General features: G+C 47.9%; 1 protein-coding gene across 4 annotated transcripts in view; it reads right to left on the bottom strand.

The window, feature by feature from the left end:
* Positions 1-23,288, bottom strand: part of SFSWAP (splicing factor SWAP) — a 93,467-nt gene that overhangs the window by 8,765 nt on the left and 61,414 nt on the right. For all 4 annotated transcript variants that reach the window (XM_077955849.1, XM_001105117.5, XM_015109713.3 and 1 more), the window contains 2 exons: positions 13,869-14,134; positions 4,060-4,185 (listed from right to left, as the gene is read on the bottom strand). In XM_077955849.1, coding sequence (XP_077811975.1) covers positions 4,060-4,185; positions 13,869-14,134 — 392 coding nt within the window. The remainder of the gene's footprint in view (positions 1-4,059; positions 4,186-13,868; positions 14,135-23,288) is intronic.

Raw genomic sequence — 23,288 nt, 5'->3', positions numbered from 1 at the left:
AACTGGGACATCTTGTTGAAGTGTGCTACTGTAAGATTTGGTCAATATTCTTGTGGAAAGCCCTGGGTGTGAACTCCTAGGCTCAAGCGATCCACTCAGCCCTCCAAATAGCTGCGGCTGTAGGTGCCCGCCATTGTGCCTCGCTGAAAAACACTTCTATGACGTACTCAAAGTAACTTTCATGAATGTTGTTTTATATATATCCACATAGTACCAAATTTTACTCCTAAAAATTCCTCAATACGTCCACATCTGGTTTTCCAAATATTCACTAAAAGGAACCAGAGGTCCTTGAAGAAATGGCAGATTCCAGGGCTGGAACAGGGAAAATGCCCAGTAAACCTGGAATTTCCTGTACCAAAAGCAAGAACACAAAGAACCATGGGAGGTGTCAAAAGAACAGAACTGACTTGAAAGGGCTGCCACTGGCCAAATTGGAGACCATGTCACCATCTAATAGAATAATAATAGCAATGGGATTATCACACAACAAATCAAAAATCAAAACCAAAAATGCTCCTGAGTCCATGGTGAGATTTCAACAAAAGGGCAGGGTCTTCAGCTAATACACACAGAAGGAAGAAGAGAGGGAGAAAGTCACTATTTGGCAGTCAGCAGTGTAAGAGCTGATTCAGGCAGGGGCCACCCTGCCTGACGTGTGCTGAGACAAATGAGGAGAGAGCTGCTGGGAGCAGCAGAGCCGTGCTGCTTCACAGTGTCACCTCCTGGATTCCTCGCTGCTGGGGAGACGAAGGGGCAGATGCAGCCTTAATCAAGTGATCAAACTCAGCATCATGAATGATGGGACGAGCGGACACTCCTGTGTCTGCTGATCAGTGGTGCAGTGGGAAGCTACGCAACGTCGCCTGCGCAGCCAAAACATGCGCCCTGAACCCAGCCACGGGGCACAGCAAGACGAAGCCCGATTGTGGGACCATCTATAGTAGAGCTGGCCTGGAATTTTCAGGAATGTGAAGGTCATGAAATACACACACGAACAAAGGAGGGAGGGATGGGAGTGGATGGGATGGGTGCGATGGGAAGGGGTGAGAGAGAGAAAGCAAATGTGGCAAAATGTCAGCTCTTGTGGAACTGAGCTACAGATTTTATGCATATGGGTGTTTATTGTACAACTGTTTTTGAAAGAGAGGGTTTCACTCTGTTGGCCACGTAGGGGGTGCAGTGGCTATTCACAGGCACGATCACAGTGCATACTACAGCCTCCAACTCCTGAGCTCAAGTGATCCTCCTATCTTGGCCTTGAAGTGCTGGGATTATAGGTGTGAGCTACTGAGCCTGGCCCCATTGTACTATTTTAAACACTTTCCTGTAAGTTAAAAACATTTTCAAAGAAGTCAGTGAAAGAATCAGGCTATAATCAGTTTACAGAAATGACCCATCAGGGCCGGGCACAGTGGTTTATGCCAGCACTTTGGGAGGCTGAGGTAGGCAGATTGTTTGAGCTCAGGATTTTGAGACCATCCTGGGCAACACGGCAAAACCTTATCTCTACTAAAAATACAAAAAATTAGCTGGGCATGGTTCCATGTGCCTGTAGTCCCAGCAACAGAGGAGGCTGAGGTGGGAGGATCAGTTGAACCCAGGAGGTTGAGGCCGCAGTGAGCTGAGATCGTGCCACTGCACTCTAGCCTGGGCAATCTCCAGCCTGGGCAATGGGAGTGAGACCCTATCTCAAATAAAAAGAAAAAAATTCAAATCTGGGTAGTGGGCATATCCCCGGGTCTGGTCTGGTGCTGTCCCAGCATTAAAGTGACAGCAACTCGGTAGCTGATTACGTGCACTGCACCACGGCAAGGAAGTGGATGCCCACTCTGAGACGGGGACACAGCCTGGCTGTAGGATTAATATGATTGCTAATAAAACATATTCTGTACCAGGCACGGTGGCTCATGCCTGCAATCCCAACACTTCTGAAGGTTGAGGCAGGTTGATCACTTGCGGCCAGGAGCTTGAGAGCAGCCAGCCAGGCACAGTGGTGGGAGCCTGTGGTCCCAGCAACTCAGGAGGCTGAGGTGGGAGGATGGCTTGAGCCCAGGAAGCAGAAGCAGAAGCTGTGATTACACTACTGCGCTCCAGCCTGGAAAACAGAGTGAAACCCTGTCTCAAAAAAAAAAAACCACCCCCCAAAGAAAACAAAACCAAATCCATATTCTGGATTTATAGACTAACTGGGGGCTTATAATTACAACTACAAAACTGACCAGTAATTACCGACATATTCACCTCTATTGAGTTCCTAGTGAATCACAGTTTAACATTCCACAGAGTTAGGTTTGCAGGTTTAATTCCGTCTATCCAGGCAGGGTAGCTCAGGGCTCAGCTCTGCACCGAGTCTAACGCTTCGCTTCTCTTGTGTGACCTGTTAGCGCTCGGTGAGAATATGAGCCGCTCACGCGAGTCTGGCGTCTGAGTGTGCTGGCTGGCCGTCAGGACGCTGCTACTTACAGATACGATCGCTACTTGCTCCCACAAGCTCTCTCTTAAAGCAAAGGTTAATGTGAAGGCCTCTTCTGTTGAGACAGAAGGAATTAATTTCTAACCATGCCCTTCACATATACCAAAGGTGATGGTGAATTTCTGATGTGAAATTACTTGTTTAAGGGATGGATTCTAACATTTTAATTTTCATCAGATTGTATGAGAGTAGACATGAACGCTCAGTGTAGGATTACTAAGGAACAAAATGTAATTTATAAACAGAGCCAGTTGTACATGAAACATTTGCTAGTATCTATCTGCTTTATAGTTCTTTTGCTAATTTTTCTGTTTTAAGAAAAAACCATATCTTGTCAACGGAGGGAACTGTGGTACTTGGCCAACTGCAGCAGCGTCTTCTTGCCCAGGGTGCTGTGGGGAGGACCTGCTGCGGCTCTCTGCCTAGGGTATGCCTTGCGGCTGGGCAGTGTGGGTGACGGCTGGGGCCATCTGTCCCAGGAGCAGGAGGGTCCCAGTGTGTGGGTGATCCTGGCAATGTAAGGCTCGTCCTCTGGAAGGCTCTGGGACCCTGAGTGTCTTGACCCCCATGCACTTAGCAGAACCGTGTTAAGAAACTCAAGGCTACGACGTGCAACGCTCCATCCTTCTCTGTGTGGCTCCAGACGCAGACACGGTCCACCCACACAGCCAGGAGGCTGCACAAACTCCACGTGGGGACACAAAACAAGCTCCTTGTGCTTGGAAAGAGTGGAAATGCAGGGCTGGCCCATGCAAGGCACTGGGTGGTGACATCAGTGGGTGAGAACCAGAGGAGGCGCTCGTGAGATGGCACCCTCATGGTCGAGAGGGCGGTGCTCACTGGCGGCACCAATGGAGGTGGCCGTCCACAGCTACTGGAAGCCGGGGCGAGAGGACAGATGGTGGATGTATTTCCTGAAGTGAAAGGTGGAACCTCTACTTAGTGCCAGGCACTGAGTGAGAGGTGAGCCCGTGGCACCCTGGGCTGTCAGAGGCCCTGCTAGGTACCACGGCTGGCGCTTCCGCTTGATAAACATGAACGCCAACCTCCCTCCATCTCCTGCTCCAACCAAGACAGGTTCTCCTTAGTGGTCAAGAGGTAAGGGATGGATGCTCCTTGCCCTCTAGGCCCCAACAGGACTCTGTGGCCTCTCCTGGGAGCTCCAGCCTGGGCTGTGGTCACAGTCACACAGCACCCAGGCAACTACGGTGACTGTCCTTGAGACCAGGAGGCTTTGCGACCGGAAGCTTGCATTTTCCTTATGTTTGTGCCTTCCTGTCCTCTCCACCAGCAGGTAGAGGGGCAGCAGCTGCATGTGGACCCAGTCAAGGTACCAGCACAGTGGAAAGCTGGACACAAAGCCAGGCCATGCAGAGCCTGGGGGGTAAGTGAGCCCCGCCCACCAGACACAGGAGCTCAGTGTGATCAAGTGTCAACAGGGATGGCCACGCCACGGGGAGGGACTCAGCACCTCCCTCTGGTCACCCACAGCTCTGCTCACAGATACCCGACCTTCAGACGCCCTTTCCGCCCAGGGAAACCTGGCCCGCATCCGGCACCTGTGCGCACACCCAGTGGCCTACCTGGAGCGGGTCCGCTTCCTGCTGGCCCCAGGGCTGCTGCTCACGCGGTAGGCAGTGGGCACACTCCTCTCTTCTCTCCGTCTCTCAGGGGAGTGGGCTCTCCTCCGAGGGGACCGGGAGCGGGACCTGGACAGAGGAGGAGGCAGCATTCAGTTCTGTGGCCTGGCTGGCGGGACGTGTCATGCTTCCGACTGCCTTGGCAGAGATCAGGCCCCGTCTGCAGAGGCTGCTCCTCAGGATGGTGCCCGTGTAGACCCTGAGGCTTCAGAGAACCCCTGCCGAGCTCCACTACTCTACCGACAACGAACTGAAACCCCGAATCCCATCTCAGAGGCAGAGATGGTCTCTCTCGTTCCACACACTTCTCACACCAAGGATAAACTTTTAACCAATATACACTGGCGTGGAGGCTGGAGCTGCTTCAAATGGTCAATGGCAACCAATTCCCCACAAGCCATGGTCTGAGTATGCAATTTATGACCACCTTAGGCTGCCGCTTTCTCTTCCTTCCTCCTGCCTTTGCCCATTTTATCTCCCTATACATTTCAGCTCACTGACGTTTCTACCAGCACGAGGTAAGAAAAGGCAAATCAGACTCTAGCGAGTCGGGTCTACCTGTCTGAGTAACAGCAAGAAGAAACTCAACGGTAATGAAGCTAGAGGCCTACCTGGAAATTTCTCCTGTTCACACTAATCTTACAGCCTCTCAGCACAGACACTCAGGAACAGGCTGTGGGGCACTGGCATGAAGCCTGAAACCTTCGATCCAATTTGGAAATGCCAGTCTTACGACAGTTTCGGCTAACTTAAGTTTATGAGATTTCACAGATGCAAAGCCACCCATGAACACTGACTCCTCCTCCTCCTCATGTGCCTGGAAAGGACTAATTTCTCTCCTGTGGTGATACAACGCACACGTGGCCACGAGGACCCTGAGACCCGCGCCCCTCCGGGGTGATGCTCCTTAGTGGAGGCCCCGTAGCGATGAGTTGGGACCTTCGTTTTAGTTCTTTGTTCATTCAGGAAAGCTACTATTTTGGGAAGACCTGCAATGAGCACAAATCTGGAAAAAAAAACTCCATTTATTTCCATTTTGTTTCCATGACAACTCATTCAAAACAATATAAGAAGAGTGGTCTGATTTTGCCATTTGAAAAAGTTCTACACTGAATCATTTTCATGACAATAAACCGCACACGCCACAGGCTATGCTTCTGCAGATCAGCTCGGGATCACTCAGCCCCCGGCATCCTGGAGAGCCGGGGGTGGCCATCCTTTAACTGACAGAATGGTTTTGATTTCTTTTCCGGACCTTTCCTAAGATTTACAGAACAGACGATAAAGGCGAGGTCAGTTAGACACCTTGACATTTTACCAGGTTTTCCCTCAAAAGAACTCGCGGAGTCAAATCTGCTGGTGGCCGAGGCTGGCTGATAACTTCCTGGCTGGGCTGCCGCTGTCACTGACACGCTGCTCTGACAGGGCTCCGCGCGCAGCATCCCTGGGGAGGCTGAGGCTCTGGGACACGGAGGCACGCACTTCACACTCAGAATAAAAGGTGCTGGGCTGGGCGCTACCAGAACTCTGAAAAAAGCTCTGCTTATTCAAAGCTATAGCGGCTAGGGAATGCTTACACGTAGAATTCTACAATAAACTCAATAATCAGGAAAGATAAGTTAGTTTGTAAGGCCTGCAAATTCATAAGTTTGAAATACAATACCATTTGTAGTGGCTATTAGTAATAGACTTCTTTAAAGGGAAATGGCTGTTACCAGTAGATTTTCAAGTTATCGGGGGAAAACGCCCATCTCAGAATGAGGGGGTTACATACCATTAGACAATTCTCTAAGTTTGACTTTAGCTAAAGAAGCTTTAATGCTTTTATTCTGCTAATTAGGCTTCTCATATTGATACCACAACATAGTGCAAGAAACAGGAATTCCATTTTATAAGCAAATCATCCATATAATGTGACCAGAGGCCTTCTTAAAGATGAAATGGTCTGAATTAAACACTTTCAAGCATAACGTGACTCAGTTTTGTTTTTTTTTCTTAAAAAAGCATAATGGTTTGCTTTCAAATAGAAACATAGGCCGGGCGCGGTGGCTCAAGCCTGTAATCCCAGCACTTTGGGAGGCCGAGGCGGGCGGATCACGAGGTCAGGAGATCGAGACCATCCTGGCTAACACGGTGAAACCCCGTCTCTACTAAAAAAAAAAAATACAAAAAAAAAAAACTAGCCGGGCGAGGTGGCGGGCGCCTGTAGTCCCAGCTATTCGGGAGGCTGAGGCAGGAGAATGGCGTAAACCCGGGAGGCGGAGCTTGCAGTGAGCTGAGATCCGGCCACTGCACTCCAGCCCAGGCGACGAGACTCCGTCTCAAAAAAAAAAAAAAAAAAAAAAAGAAACATAATGAGACTTTTTTCAATGACAAAACTCCAGATATTTTATCTGAATGACAGTGGTCATATTTATAAATAGCCTCTCTTCTCCGACATGTAACCATTTCATCTACTCCACTTCCTCCATTCGCGTCCCTACCCACGGCATTTCAGTCACGGAATAATCTGTGCAGACGACTTAGCAGCAAGGGTCTGGCTCTGCCACAGCTGGAACTTCCAGCAGCTCCCGGAATAATCTCTGCAGATAACTCAGCAGCAAGATCTGGGCTCTACCAGCAGCTCCCGGGGCTTAATTTTTCTCAAGTTGAAACTGGATCTGATTTCACATGCAATTCCTCCTCATGTCCCCAGCCCAGTGACAGCCGCTGCAGCTCCCCTCCTTCCTGGACTGCTCAGTGCAGATACCCTCTGGTCTTATCTGTGTCTGGCTATGATTCACTTTGATTCACTTTGCAAGTGATGGGAAGACGGTCCTCACCTCAGCATGATCAACACTGCCACTCGCGAAACTGCAAGCATCTGGTTTCCTCCTTTAAGGAGCAGGATTAGGAGATGAGTCATCGCTTTGACTGATTTGCTATGCAGTTTATCGTGGGTAAAAAGGGCAATGAGAAGCCACAACTTTCAACCTAAAGTCGAAGCCCAATGTTGCCTGAGTCCCTTCTGAATGCTAAACAAGACTCCTAAGAAAAGTCTTCCAAATCCATCCCCAGTCTCCTTCACCAACCCCAAGTATTTAGGAAGCTAATTTCTACAAATAAATAGATTATATATATATTTTTTATATATATTTTTTGAGACGGAGTCTCGCTCTGTCGCCCAGGCTGGAGTGCAGTGGCGCAATCTCGGCTCACTATAAGCTCCACCTCCCGGGTTCTTGCCATTCTCCTGCCTCAGCCTCCTGAGTAGCTGGGACTACAGGCGCACGCTGCCACACCCGGCTAATTTTTTGTATTTTTAGTAGAGGCAGGGTTTCACAGTGTTCGCCAGGATGGTTTCGATCTCTCGACCTTGTGATCTGCCCACCTCGGCCTCCCAAAGTGCTGGGATTACAGGCGTGAGCCACCGTACCCAGCCAGAAATATGTTTTTATCATATAGGTCTCTACACTAGAAGATATCTTAAAATGATAACATGCAGAGATCTATCTAGAACTCCCAGAAGCCCAGCCTAACTCTGAAGATGTATTTAGATAAGTAAATGAACACAAGAGACCATCTTAGCAAAAGTTTTAAAAATAAACTTAGTTTCAAACTGATACTTATTAAAATTTAATTTTAGGTTGTAAATGAACTGCATGAGTACTTCTTCATTCCATTAAGATAGAGAACCAGATACGATATCAAAATACAAATGAAAACAGAAAACAAGACAACAAAAGTATTTTAATTTTTTTTTTAAGATGGAGTCTTGCTCTGTTGCCCAGGCTGGACTGCAGTGACACAATCTTGGCTCACTGCAACCTCCACCTCCTGGGTTCAAGCGATTCTCCTGCCTCAGCCTCCCGAGTAGCTGGGATTACAGGCGCCCACCACCACACCTGGTTTTTTGTAGTTTTAGTAGTGGTGGGGTTTTACCATGTTGGCCAGGCTAGTCTTAAACTCTTGACCTCAGGTGATCCACCTGCATCGGCCTCCCACAGAGATGGGATTATAGGCGTGAGCCACTGTGCCAACCTCAATGTTGATATAAAAGACACTAAATACTACCTGGTCATAACTAGTATACTTTTTGAGAAGTAACATAGTGATTTCCCAAAACTAAAGATTTTTACATGTCTAATTTGTCTTTGGAGATCCAAAGTCACCTATAACTTAGACATACTAAATAAATGGGACTTCAACCACAGGAACAGTATGGCCATTAAATAAATATTCATTGTGCTGTAAGAAAGCTTTCTAATCTTAACTTTCTGTATTTTACATAGAACTTTAGTAATTTAATATATACAAAAAACATATTCCACATAGCATCCTACCACAATTAGAAATATTAACAACTGTGGTATTCTACTGTGGGCTGGCAGCAGTCATTAAAAATGATCAATTAGGTCTGTTCAGGCCCAGGTGACAAGTCTGATCCATTCTGAGTGGAGGCTATGTTTGTTAACAGTTTATTCTATCTGATAACAACCGCATTAACACTTTCTTTCTTTTTTTTTTTTTTGAGACGGAGTCTCGCTCTGTCGCCCAGGCTGGAGTGCAGTGGCGCGATCTCGGCTCACTGCAAGCTCCGCCTCCCGGGTTCACGCCATTCTCCTGCCTCAGCCTCCCGAGTAGCTGGGACTACAGGCGCCCACAACCGCGCCCGGCTAATTTTTTGTATTTTTAGTAGAGACGGGGTTTCACCGTGGTCTCGATCTCCTGACCTTGTGATCCGCCCGCCTCGGCCTCCCAAAGTGCTGGGATTACAGGCGTGAGCCACCGCGCCCGGCAGCACTTTCAATACTTTGGTTAAAATTTAGTTATCTTTTATACTCCAATAATTCATATGACTGAGGAGACCACCACCCCTCCCATTTCTAACTTGCATTTTTAAGGCCACTTGGATCCCTGGAAATGATTATTGCTGGCAGAGCTTGGATGGAGGACGCAGGTTTGCAGCCAGTTTAGAAAAATGCAATCCTACTCAAAAAAACACACACTCCCTGTTCCCAGAAGAGCTGAGGCAGAATTCCACAAGAAAAGGTTATGGTGAGAAACCATCAGCTTCTTCTTCTTCTTCTTTTGTCATAGAGAACATGTCCATCAGGCTAGATTCGAACTCCTGGGCTCAAAGGATCCTCCTGCCTCTGCCTCCCAAGCATCTGGGGCTTGACTAGCTTGTTTAACTCATGTCCTCGGACTCCAGAACCCACGACACTGCTGGTCTCTGCACCCAGCCTGCCCTTGGCCCGCACTGCTGGTCTCTGCACCCAGCCTGCCCTTGGCCCGCACTGCTGGTCTCTGCACCCAGCCTGCCCTTGGCCCGCACTGCTGGTCTCTGCACCCAGCCTGCCCTTGGCCCGCACTGCTGGTCTCTGCACCCAGCCTGCCCTTGGCCCGCACTGCTGGTCTCTGCACCCAGCCTGCCCTTGGCCCGCACTGCTGGTCTCTGCACCCAGCCTGCCCTTGGCCCGCACTGCTGGTCTCTGCACCCAGCCATGCCCTTGGCCCTGTGGAGGAAACAACTGCCAGGGGCCAGCACCTACGGTAGAACTTGCTCAACAATCCAACACCTGGAAGGTTTTGTTTTATAATACTCTTATTTTCATTTTATAATAAACGTGCACTTTGCCTTCATATTTTGTCTCAGTTGCAAAATCGAATGCTTTCTAATCAGTTATTTAACTAAAATTAACTAAAAGTATGTAGATACTACCTCCTCAGCCATGGAGATTAATTAAAAATTTGAGTGTTCTGAAAACACTTTGCTCTGTTGACACTGTAAAACATTTTAAATGTAGGTCAAATTAAAATTGGTAGCCTACCATCACAATAGAAACCATACTCAGGTAATTTTTACCTTAATTTTTTCTTTTAACTGAAAGTTACAAACAAATGAGTAGGGTTTGGTTTCTTGGACTTGTCAGCAATGAATCCATAAAAATAATATAAAGATATATTTTTATATAAAGTAATATGCTACTAAAGCTATTCTAAAGTACATTATTCAAAAATATGTAACTCTAAATCTATTCTAAAACAAATCACTCAAGTAAGATGTAAAATGACCTTTTCTCCTATAGTCTAGTGAACAAAAAGGAGGCACAGCCTAGAAACCTGAAATTCCAAGTGTGAGGTGAAGCCTTTCAGCTCTGAATACACCAATGTGGGAAAAGCTGGCGGCCACGGCATCATCTGTCCTTAGAAGTGAATGGTAGGAGACCTGGAAATATCAGATGCCGCATCCACTGTGTTTGCAAAAACTCCCCACGTGAAAGCTGAGCTAATTTCTTACACTAAAGAACCACGAACAGCTGTTACAAGGATCGGCCCCAAGGCTTGGGATTTAGGAAGGAATTATGCTTTCTTTGGAGCCTGTAGAAAAGGAAAACTGGGAAGAATTTTACTGCATCTGGTCACTAGGAGGGCTTGTTTATGCCTGTCTTCAGCTATGTAATGTCATAAGAAACATTTTCAAGTGGGAAATTTTTTATTTTAATCTTCACTTAATTGCATGTAGAGGCAGGGTCTAGCTCTGTCATCCGGGCTGGAGTGCAGTGGTGTGATCATAGCTCACTGCAGCCTCAAACTCCTGAGCTCAGCTCAAGCAATCCCCCCACATCAGACTCTACGCTTGAGCTCAGGAGTTTGAAGCACGCACTGCCACGCCTGCCTAATTTTAAAAAATATTTTGTATACTCGGGAGGCTGAGGTAGGAAAATGGCGTAAACCCGGGAGGCGGAGCTTGCAGTGAGCTGAGATCCGGCCACTGCACTCCAGCCTGGGCAACAGAGGGAGACTCCGTCTCAAAAAAAAAAAAAAAATTTTGTAGAGATAGGTCTTCACTGTGTTGCCAAAGCTTGTCTCGAATTCCAGGCCTCAAAGTAATCCTCTCATCTTGGCTTCCTAAAGCACTGGAATTACAGGTGTGAGCCATTGTGCCTGGCCTCAAATGAGAAATTTTTAAAAAGCTTTGATATATAAGCTCCTGGGAGCCTTCAGAAATTGAAGATATGTTAGCAAAACTGTCCATTTGATTAGAAAATAGCAAGGTTTCTTTTTTGTGTGTATAAGGGTATGAAGTGATGAAACATTTAAAACACTCGCAAAAATGCAGAGTGAAAGATCAAACTGATTTATCATAGAGTCAAATCCAATTTCACTGCAGAGAAGTCAGTGTAAATGCCTGTCAAACTTTAAGTGTTGGCTGCGGTAAAAATAAAGAAAGCAGGCTGGGCGTGGTGGCTCGTGCCTGTAACCCCAGCACTGTGGGAGGCCGAGATGGGTGGATCACCTGAGGTCAGGAGAGAGAGAGACCAGCCTGGCCAATATGGTGAAACCCCATCTCTACTAAAAAAACAAAATTAGCTGGGCGTGGTGGCGCATGCCTGTAATCCCAGCTACTTGGGAGGCTGAGGCAGGAGAATCACTAGAACCCTGGGAGGCAGAGGTTGCAGTGAGCCGAGATCACGCCATTGCAGACCAGCCTGGGAAACAAAAGCAAAAACTCCGTCTCTAAATAAATAAACAAACAAACAAACAAATAAATAAAGCATATTGTTTTTAGGATATATTCAGAGAGGCAAACGTGTAAAATTATACTTAAAAAGCCCACAGAGCGCCCAAGGCATCTGTATTTGTCCCATGGAAACGTAAGAGCTAACAGCAATTCCAGAAGAAAAACTAGACAAGCACAGTCAGTGCCGCACTACAGAAACCGAGAGAGCCAGTCAGTGCTCAGCAACAACCCGAGGTGTAACGGGGCCCTGAAACACAGCAAGCTGTGCCAGCCTCCCACAGGCCGGCCACTGTTTTGTTTTTAAAAAATGGTTTTCACCAAGATGTAAATTCTGTGACTCTTAAATGTTTTTACATTTTTAATTTCTGCTCCCAGAAATGTTAACCTGCTTTCTGAAAAACTGGCTCCTCACCAGGAAGGCCTTTGGTTTAATAGTGACTTCCGGAAGGAGCGTGGAGAGGAAACAGTGTGCACCGGCGCCGCCCTCTTCACACACACCTGTGCCACCCTCTTCACACCCACCTGCACTGTCCTCTTCACACACACCCGCACCGCCCTCTTCACACACACACACCCGCACTGCCCTCTTCACACACACACACTCGCACTGCCCTCTTCACACACACCCGTCGGCCCTCTTCACACACGCCCGCGCCGCCCTCTTCACACACACACACCCGCGCCGCCCTCTTCACACACACCCGCACTGCCCTCTTCACACACACCCGCGCCACCCTCTTCACACACACACACACCCGTGCCCCCTCTTCACACACGCTCACCCGTGCCGTCCTCTTCACACACACCCGCAGGCCCTCTTCACACACACCGGCACTGCCCTCTTCACACACACCCGTCGGCCCTCTTCACACACACCCGCGCCACCCTCTTCACACACACACCGGCACTGCCCTCTTCACACACACCCGTCGGCCCTCTTCACACACACCCGCGCCACCCTCTTCACACACACACACCCGTGCCCCCTCTTCACACATGCTCACCTGTGCCGTCCTCTTCACACACACCCGCAGGCCCTCTTCACACACGCTCACCTGCGCCGCCCTCTTCACACACACTCACCCGTGCTGCCTCTTCACACACACACCTGCCGGTCCTCTTCACACACACCCACACTGCCCTCTTCACACACGCTCACCCGCGCCGCCCTCTTCACACCCACTCTGCACACATGCTCACCGGTGCCACATGAAGTATGTGCAGAGTGTGGCACCGGTGAGTGTATGTGCAGAGCAGGGAATCCAAACCCAAAACCAGTGCTAAAGAGTTCTCCTGTCTTGCAACTTTACACATTTGAGAGAAATTAGCATGGGAAACTTCACTTACACAAATAAAACAAAAGACCCCCCAGCACACCACCCTGTGAATCTTTCACACAATCAGCACACCACCCTGTGAATCTTTCACACAATCAGCACACCACCCTGTGAATCTTTCACACAATCAGCACACCACCCTGTGAATCTTTCACACAATCAGCACACCACCCTGTGAATCTTTCACACAATCAGCACACCACCCTGTGAATCAAGGTCCTGGTAGGCTTACTTCCAGGACCCATTAGAATTTAAACAAACCAATTTTTAAAAACCTGGCAGTAGTTAAGTATAGGCCTGCGCGGTGGCTCAGGCCTGTAATCCCAGCACTCTGGGAGGCCAAGGTGGGTGGGTAACCTGAGGTCAGGAGTTTAAGACCAGCCTGGCCAACATGGTGAAACCCCATCTCTACTAAAAATACAAAAATTAGCCTGGCATAGTGGTGGGCGCCTGTAATCCCAGCTACTCAGGAGGCTGAGGCAAGAGAATCACTTGAACCCGGGAGGCGGAGGTTGCAGTGAGCCAAGATCGCACCACTGCACTCCAGCCTGGGCAACAAGAACAAAACTCTGTCTCAAAAAACAAACAAAAGTTAACTACAAAACAAACAAAAAACCAAAAAAGATCTTTTTTTTTTTTTTTTTTTTGAGACGGAGTCTCGCTCTGTCACCCAGGCTGGAGGGCAGTGGCCGGATTCTCAGCTCACTGCAAGCTCCGCCTCCCGGGTTCATGCCATTCTCCTGCCTCAGCCTCCATTTGGACTTGCAGGGCACACAAGCACACGCATACACACGTCTGCTCAATGAGAGTGGCACTGATTTTAAACTTTCTACCTAGCTCTACTGGGTATCCTGTGAAGGACACAGGGGTCACGAAGGCACCAGAGGTGCTGCCCCCTGCACACCCACCTCGACCGCCGCACTGTCCGATAGGCACTGGGAAGAGAATGCTTTGCTTTTGAGTGTGATCTAGACCTGGACTTGGATGACGAATGGTACTTGGGAGAACGCGATCTTGTTCGAGATCTTTTTTTGTGCTTTTTCTTTTTCTTTTCTTTCTCTTCTTCTCTCGGTGGATCTTTGCTTTTGCTCGAAGGCCTATCGGGTGGTTTAACTTCTAACGTAGGCAGAGGTCTGCCTCCAGTCAGTAGAGGGCAGGGCGTAGTGCTGGGTTCCTAAGAATAAAAGGGAAATCTGGGTGTTAACAGGGAAAACAGAACACTGAAGTGTATGTATAAAGTTTCAACTGTGGGCCCCTCACACCAACAAACATAGCAACCATCCCTTACAAAGACCCGTCTCCTCCTGTAGCTATCCAGAGTGACCTCCTTTTCACCTCCCAGGATGCAAAGGGAGAAAGGGAACCCCCTTTGGTTCCCGAGCCTTTCCACAGGCAGCACTCCCTTCCCAGCCCCCAGGCTGTGGACAGCAGGAGCCAATAAGAGGAGCACAGTAATAGAGATGCTATGCTGGAAAAAAATACGTTTCTTTTTAATAGTTTTAACTACCAACGGAGAGATTCCTCAAACCTCCAATATTAGGTTTTTAAATGAATCTCTGCACTACTCTGACAATAATTTTTAAAGGTCTAGGTTCCCCTTTGATGTTTTAAAACCTCTCCATCTGAGTGTCACATACATGCAGAAGAGCACACGAATCTTCAATGCATCCTGACACATTTCCACCACAGTGCATCGGAACCAGGTCAGGAGACAACACCCTTCAACAGTGTGGGCCTGCAGCCTGGCCCTCTTCCCCGGAAAGCTCACTCTCTCCTCAATTCACTTTAAGTGAATTTTAAACTACAGCCATTAAACATTTCACACCTTTAGACACAGTGAAAAAATCTGCAATTCATCATTTAGTGCCTCGAAGAAATTCAGGTCAGGTGCTGGGGTAGGACCCAGTCTCCCAGGCTGCCCCCAGCTGCTCCCCAGGGAGAGAGCTCCAGCCCAGCCCGTGGCACAGTGTGCAGGATGGCACAGTGTGTGCAAGACGGCACAGTGTGCGCAGGACAGCGTCTGTGAAAGGCAAAGTGCTAAGGGGGCTTCCCTTCCTTCTTTCCGCTCCCTAGGTCTGCCCTGGCAAGGCCAACTGGCTGAGGGAAAACACTGTAGAAATGATTCTTCTACAGTTATGCTTCTTACTTTGGCTTTGAGATCAAAAGCAATTCAGCGGAGCCCTGGTGGGGCAGGCCCCAATTTAAGATGAGATTCCACTCGAGCTGGCTGCTTTATGATGGCACTGTGATTTCCCAGTCCTCTGTTCAGCCTCCTTGCTGTTTCCGTTTACACCATGCTCTCTGATGCCCCTCCCTGGGTGTGGGTGTGCTGCAGGCAGGAGGGCAGGGACGAATTCCTCGTCGGAATCTGATGGCCCTCCCATTTGGCCGCTACCAAGTTCACTGCTACCAAGTTCATCTTTACGGCTCTGCCTAAATTATCTCCAGGGACACTTTGGTAAAAAAAAATCCATTTTACTGTGGGAGAGTTCTTATCAAAAAGGTCTTTCTCATTTGAAATTCTGTAAGTGTAACAATATTTTTCAGGTCTAACTTTTAAATATTTTATGTTTTTTGGTTTGTTTTGAGGCAGAGTCTTGCTCTGTCGCTGGGGTAGAGTGCAGTGGCGTGATCTCAGCTCACCACAACCTCCGCCTCCCGGCCTCAAGTGATTCTTGTGCCCCAGCCTCCTGAGTAGGTGGGATTACAGGCATGTGCCATCATGCCCAGCTAATTTCTTTTTTGTCTGTATTTTTAGTAGAGAAAGGGTTTTGCTATTTTGGCCAGGCTGGTCTCAAACTCCTGACCTCAAGTGATCTGCACGCCTCAGTCTCCCAAAGTGCTGAGATTACAGGCGTGAACCACCGCACTCAGCTAAAATATTTTATTGCTTACATAATTCTAACACACAAACGTCCAATGAGAAGCCAAGCTCTATATCCAAGAACACCCACTCCACTCTGGCATTAGTCAGGATTTGCCCATGAGCAATGCTAAATGATCCTTTAAATTAAAAAGACAATAAATAAAAGCCAGTAAGCTTTACAACTTCAGAGGCTCAACATCCTAGCTATGGCCTCTCCCATACACACTGCAAGGGCTTCCATTCTGCAAACAGCAAAGAACAAAGGTTTGTGAGCTGAGCACATCCTCTGAGGTGAGCCCTGGGTGGGACCAGAGAAATCAGCTGAGGCACTAAAAAAAATCCCAATATCCATGGACTCTAAACCAGGAGAAAGCCAGCCAGCCCCGGGGATGAAAGACTCCACTGGGAACCTCAGCACGGGCACCTGTGAGTGTTTGGGGAAGTCAGAGCTGCTGCAGGTCCTTTTAACAAGGCCCGGGATCTCCCCAGGAAAACAAAGAGAAGGCTGAAGAGGAGACTGAGACGCAGACTCCACCCTCGAGTGAGGAGTCTGTTCTGTGGCGAGAAGGAAGAGAAACACGTCTTTGTTGTCTTTTTCTGGTGAAGAACTCTCCTCATTTACTCTCTCTCACAAAATCACTGCACTATTTTGGCATGTGACTGATAACACATGGCGTTAAAACAGAGGGGAGATGGAAAAACCCGGTCCCTGGCAAACGTCTGTGAAAGACAAAACCAAAGGGGCGCGAGACGCCATCTGAGGCATAGTCAAGACAAACAGGGGTGCGAGGAGTCAACTCTCCAGCTGAGTTTCTACTCCTGTTTTTACTGCCAACGATTTGAACCTCTAAACTTTTTTTTTTTTTTGCCTTTATCCTAACTAATGCCTGTCATTAATAATACTTGGCCGGGCGCGGTGGCTTAAGCCTGTAATCCCAGCACTTTGGGAGGCCGAGACGGGCGGATCACGAGGTCAGGAGATTGAGACCATCCTGGCTAACACGGTGAAACCCCGTCTCTACTAAAAAATACAAAAAACTAGCCGGGCGAGGTGGCGGGTGCCTATAGTCCCAGCTACTCGGGAGGCTGAGGCAGGAGAATGGTGTAAACCCGGGAGGCAGAGCTTGCAGTGAGCTGAGATCCGGCCACTGCACTCCAGCCTGGGCGACAGAGCGAGACTCCGTCTCAAAAATAAACCAAAAAACAAAAAACAAAACTTATCTCACCACTGTGGTTAAAGACGAGGGCTTCATTTTGAAGTGAGGGGACAATCTGAATCAACACTTTCAAATGTCACTTGTAATGAAGCCCAGTTCTATTTACTCCAACAACACGATCATCCTTCACCACGAAGGTGAAGACCAGAGCTGCCGCGAGCTCTGCCAGGCGGAATTAAGATGGTCTGTGATGTTGACATGACCGCTTTTTTCAGCTTCAAGTGCTAAAAGTGCACAAGGACTGATGCCAAACACAGCTTTCCAGAAACCACAGCTGCCTTTGAGATGCAATTTTAATATTCCAGCAAAAATGATCAAAACCGAAGTCATGTTTGAGTGTGGGGGGGCAGACGTACGTTGGTTCAGGTAGAGTCGAGGACAAAGCAAAGAACTTCTGAAAAATGGTCATTTATGAGAGCATTAAAAGCTTACTGCCTGCCACTTTTGTAACATTGGAAAATAACATTGATTAGCCCCCTTTTATCACAATGAAGTATTTGGCAACAAATTAGCACATGAACTAGCAACTATTATTTCCTACTGTGGCAAAACAAATTGCTCAAAAGCAGACCGACTGTGTATCTGATTGTATTGGAAAATAAAAGAAATCTTATTTGTGAAGGGCATTACATTAACTATGAAATGGGCCAATCCCACGGACGGATGGCAAACACTAAAGCGTCCTCTCCATCCCTTCACCCAGCCCCACTGCCCTACTGTCTCCTGGCCAGGTGCGTCCTCCCACCCCTGCCTCTACTCTGCTCCAGCGCCCCCTGCCCCACAGCCACACTCTTTCAGCGGAAATGCAGCTCTCGTGCTCTCGTGCTCATGCTCACTTATCCTGGCGTCCCAGGCTCTCTACAACTGGCCTCCCATTGTCATACCCGTCCTGCCTGAGAACGTGTGTTCTCGAGTGGGGCCACCTGTCCTTTACCACTTGTGGGTCTTTGGTCCTCGTGGGTCCTCACTATTCTGTAAGCGCCTCAAGGCCTTGCCTGAGCCCTAGATCCGGGAGCTGCCACTCTCCTCCTGGCTGTGCTGTCCTGATGGAAATGCCCATGTGTGAACAGCAACAGCTCAAATGCCATCACGGTCACTGGTGAACAAGCAAGCTTCTAATGCATATCCCAAAGTGCCTCAGCACCTAGCACACAGCAGATTCAGCAAACACAGGCGGGTTTCAGTTCCTATTTCCTTGTCAAACTCTTACTGGAATCGTAAACTTGGCAGGATCTGTAACTTGAAAACATCTATGGGCTGGGTGCAGGGGCTCATGCCTGTCATCCTAGCATCTTGAGAGGCCAAGGCGGGAGAACTGCTTGAGGCCAGGAGTTCAAGACCAGTCTGGGCAATATAGCAAAATCCCATCTCTACCAAAAATACAAAAAACGTTTAGCTGGGCGTGGCGGCAAATGTATGTAAGTCCCAGCTACTCTGAAGGCTGAGGTAGGAGGACTGCTTCAGGCTGGCAGGTCAAGGCTGCAGTGAGCTGTGATGGTACCACTGCATTCCAGCTTGGGTGACAGAGTGAGACTCTCTCAAAAAAGAAAAAGAAAAAAATGTGTGGAATCCAAGAAACCATCCCGCAGTCTGTTGCTACTGTGTAAATGACTGCATGACTATGTAAATGACTGCACAACTATGTAAATGACTGCACGACTATGTAAATGACTGCACGACTATGTAAATGACTGCACGACTATGTAAATGACTGCATGACTACGTAAATGACTGCATGACTATGTAAATGACTGCACGACTATGTAAATGACTGCATGGCAAAAGGGGCTCAGTGAAGACTTCTGCCTTCTCTTCATCCTGGATTAAGAACACACACTAGGAATGGAGAGAGAATATATGTGACACGGACAGGAGGCAGGGAAATACTGGCGAGGGCTTCACACTCAAGCCTGGACCCACGGCCCAAAGTGAGAACTATCCCTGTTTTCCCGCCTGAATGTTGCCTTTTGGCCTGTTCTGCCCCCTATCCTGTGCCCATAAGAACCCCAGACTCCAGACTTAGGGGACACACACAGAAGAGAGACGCGTCTGAGCGAAGAGAGGATACGAAGCAGCTGGATGTTGGAGAGGAGTTTGGCTGAGGATGGCCAGACTCCAGGGGAAAATTATCTTCCTGCTGTAACCCCTTGTCAGCTTCCCTTTCTGCTGAGACCACTTCCACAGCTCAATAAAGTCCTCCACATTCATCATCCTTCAATTTGTTCGTGTGACCTGATTCTTGCTGGACGCTGGACAAGAACTCAGGTACCAAGAGGGCAGGGTGTAAAGGCTGTCACCCTGGCCCTCCAGAGCTGATTAACACTCAACGCTGACTGTAACACACGCTTTCTGGGGCTCCAGGGGTCACAGACACCCCCTCCTGGACGGCAAAGCTAAAAGAGCATTGTAATGTGCTTGGAGGATGCCGTGAGGCCAGCGCAGAGCCTGCTCCCGCTAGAGAGGAGCGTTCCTTTGCTCTGGTTCCCGCACCTGTCTGTTCATGTGGTCCCTCCTGTAAGAGATTGAGTGGCGGCCGAGCAAACGAGCCACCCCCTTTGCGAGTCCTGGGAAGGGGTCAAGGGAACTCTCCAGTCTCATATGCAGGTTTATATGCACTATTTTTGCATATGCTTTTATAAATTTTATACTCCACTTGAAAAATTTAAGAGTACTGCCAATATCTTTCCATGCCAACAGGCACACTTTAGGACATCATTTACAACTGTATCTCAATACGTAAAATCACCTCTCCTAACGATCAATGGGACTGAACAGGAACACATACGCAGAAAGATCGAGTACAAATGGGAGTTCAGCGCGTCGTAAAGAAGGCTCTGTGAGTCACTGGGGAAAACATGTATGACTTAGTGAATGTGTTGCATCTAGCGACAGGCTCCTCAAACTGAAATTAATTCCAAGTGTGGCAGGTCAAAAACGTACCAGAGGAAGAAAAGTTTGTGACACTGATGACAAACAGCTAACATGAAGCAGCACAGACAAAGAAAGGGCCCTTCCTGGGGCCGGAAGAAACACAGGCCCAGGCTAAGGGAAAGTCAGTTCAAAAGGCAGCAGACAAGGCCAAGAAACATCAGCAAAGTGGCCGGGCCAGTGGCTCAGGCCTGTGATCCCAGCACTTTGAGAAGCTGAGGCGGGCGGATCACGAGGTCAAGAGATCGAGACCATCCTGGCCAACATGGTAAAACCCTGTCTCTACTAAAAATACAAAAATTAGCCGGGCGTGGTGGCACCCGCCTATAGCCCCAGCTACTTGAGAGGCTGAGGCAGGAGAATCACTTGAATCCGGGAGGCAGAGGTTGCAGTGAGCCAACTGAGCCGAGATCGCACCACTGCACTCCAACCTGGAGGCAGAACGAGACTCCGTCTCAAAAAAAAAAAAAAAAGACATCAGCAAAGTGACTCAGTATTACTTATCATTAAATATGTCAGTTAAAGCGGATGCTGCTTTCCCACTGAAAGGCTGATGGTACCCAATGCCGACAGGGGCATGAAGAAACAGTTCTCATACTCCATGGGCGCCAATAAAACTGCTACAATCCCTTCAGAGGTCAACTGAGCAGTATCTCAAATTAAAAAAAGAACTCCATGGTGAGGATTTCCCCCATGAGTGCACTCACTGGAGTACACAAGATACAGGACACAGATGGGTGATGGCATTGTTCACAAAGACAGACCTGAGACGTGGCTCACATTTCCCACAGCAGGGGAGGGGCACACACAGAGGGGGTGATTTACAGGTAAACTACTTACAGTCATTCGGTCAATAAATATCTACCAAGTGCCTGTAACACACCAAACACTACTGTAAGCATTGATAACAGAAGGATCTCTACTGTAAGTCAAAGAAGATGTCAGAAAAATACGTAGGGTATGATCCCATAACTGTGAGGTTTTACATCTCTACATACATGAATCGAATTGAGTTTTTCCCCTCAAGGATTCACAGGAAACAAAGGGAGGGGATACACACGACGGAGCATCATTCAACCGCAAAAAGGAAGGGGGTCCAACGCGGCTGCCACATGGCTGGACCGGAGGACACCACGCTAGGCGAAGTCAGCCAGGCACAGAAGCACAGAAGCACAGACACGGCAGAATCCCACTCACAGGCAGTCCCCAGGAGTCCCGTTCAGAGGCTGAAAGCAGGTGGGTGTCAGGGCTGGGGGAGGGGAGAGCAGGGAGTTACTATTTAATGGCTAAAGAGTTTTGGTTTTAGAAGATGGACATTCTGGGAATGGATGGGTGGTAATGGTTGCACAGTGTGAATACACTTAATGCCAGCATAAACGGCACAGTTAAAAAAGGTAAAATGGTAACCTTTATGTTAAAAACTCAAACTACAGAAGGGAGAGAATTGAGAGGAATTTTAAAAAGTGCCATTTCCACAGGAATTTAAAAAAATACACAAGAAAGAAAGGACCTTTTCTCTTTTATACCTCTCTGTAGCATTTGAACTTTAAAAATAATATGTATACATCAGTTTTATAAAAAGCAAAGTAAAGACAGAGAAGTGACTGTCCTTCAGGCACATAAGCTGCTCTGTGGCTGTTTTTAGTTAACTTTAAGGTGACAGTAAAATTCCTGCCATGTTACGCCAGGCCTTGTATAAGGGAGTGTCCTCATGCCACCCTGCAGAGTCAGCCTGAGCTAGCCATGGCTCCAACAGACCTGGGGGTGCCATGAGCCTCCTGGTGCTGATGTGCCCTCAGCCACGCTGGCTCCCTCACCCAGGGTGTGCGGTGGCCAAACATGGTTTTGTCTCAAGTCCTCCTGGACTCCGAGAATTTTACAACTACACAGCTGGGTCAAATGTCTCAACATCAGTGAGTAAAGTAGATGCTAGAATACTTAGTAAAGTCAAGGGTAACCTGTCCCAGAAGTTGTTTTAGGCTAAAAATATTTTTGAGTTTGATTTTTATTTATGACAATTGCCAATTTAATTACAAGTATTTTTGTTTCAGAAGCAAATAAAGACATTTATCATCATCTGCTACAACCATTACACTTTTGTTGAAATGGCTTGGTAGCTGTAATCTGCACATACACACACATATATCCAGGGAGAGCATTCTAGTGATTTAAACACTCGTTTCCATTTTCTACAGATTCAAAAACCAATGCCTGCAAACAGGAGAGGTGAGAGAAATGTACGTATAAAAATAAATAGGACAGATTGAGACCATCTTGGCTAACATGATGAAACCCCGTCTCTACTAAAAATGCAAAAAAATTAGCCGGGCGCAGTGACAGGCGCCTGTAGTCCCAGCTACTCGGGAGGCTGAGGCAGGGGAATGGCGTGAACCCAGGAGGCAGAGGTTGCAGTGAGCCGAGATTGTGCCACTGCACTCCAGCCTGGGTGACAGAGTGAGACTCTGTCTCAAAAAAACAAATAAGTAAAATAAAATAAATAAATAGGACAAAGGCCTAAGCTGTAACATATTTTGTGTTTATAAGGAAATAATTCTGGTTGCTGTGATGTGGAACTACAGTAGATTGGGAAAAACTGGGTTAGTGATAAATTATAGTTGTGACTGAATTTCACCGGAAATTTTATTACAACATACAGATACAGTCATGTAATATAAATGGTTAAAGTATTCTCACGAATGTCTTTTGATGAACCCCTTTATCCACTGCACAAATGATATCAAAACACGATAACCCATACGCCACTGTAACAGGTCGCTTACTTTCTTAAATTCCCTTCCCTTCTTGCCACATGCATATTTTCATGGCTGTAACCACAGAAGTGGATGTATTTTATATTGTGCTTCTCTTGCTTATTACATCAGAAGCATTTTCTGTGTGGCTACAAGCGTCCTCATGATCATTTTTGTTGTTGTGTATTTCATCCCCTTATTGCTGCCGAATATCTTTTTTTTTCTTTTGAGACAAAGTCTTGCTCTGTCACCAGGCTGGAGCACAGTGGCGTGATCTCAGCTCACTGCAACCTCCATCTCCCGGGTTCAAGCGATTCCCCTGCCTCAGCATCCGGAGTAGCTGGGACTACAGGCGCGCAACACCATGCCTGGCTAATTTTTTGTATTTTAGTAGGGATGGAGTTTTAACATGTGGGACAGGATGGTCTCAATCTCCTGACCTTGTGATTCACCTGCCTTGGCCTCCCAAAGTGCTGGGATTATAGGCGTGAGCCACCATGCCTGGCCATCCTTTTTTTTTTTGAGATGGAGTCTCGCCCTGTCGCCCAGGCTGGAGTACAGTGGCGG

This window comes from Macaca mulatta, chromosome 11 (genome assembly GCF_049350105.2).
Source record: "Macaca mulatta isolate MMU2019108-1 chromosome 11, T2T-MMU8v2.0, whole genome shotgun sequence".
NCBI classification, from domain to species: Eukaryota; Metazoa; Chordata; class Mammalia; order Primates; family Cercopithecidae; genus Macaca; species Macaca mulatta.
This window is presented reverse-complemented; position numbering and strand designations above follow the sequence as displayed.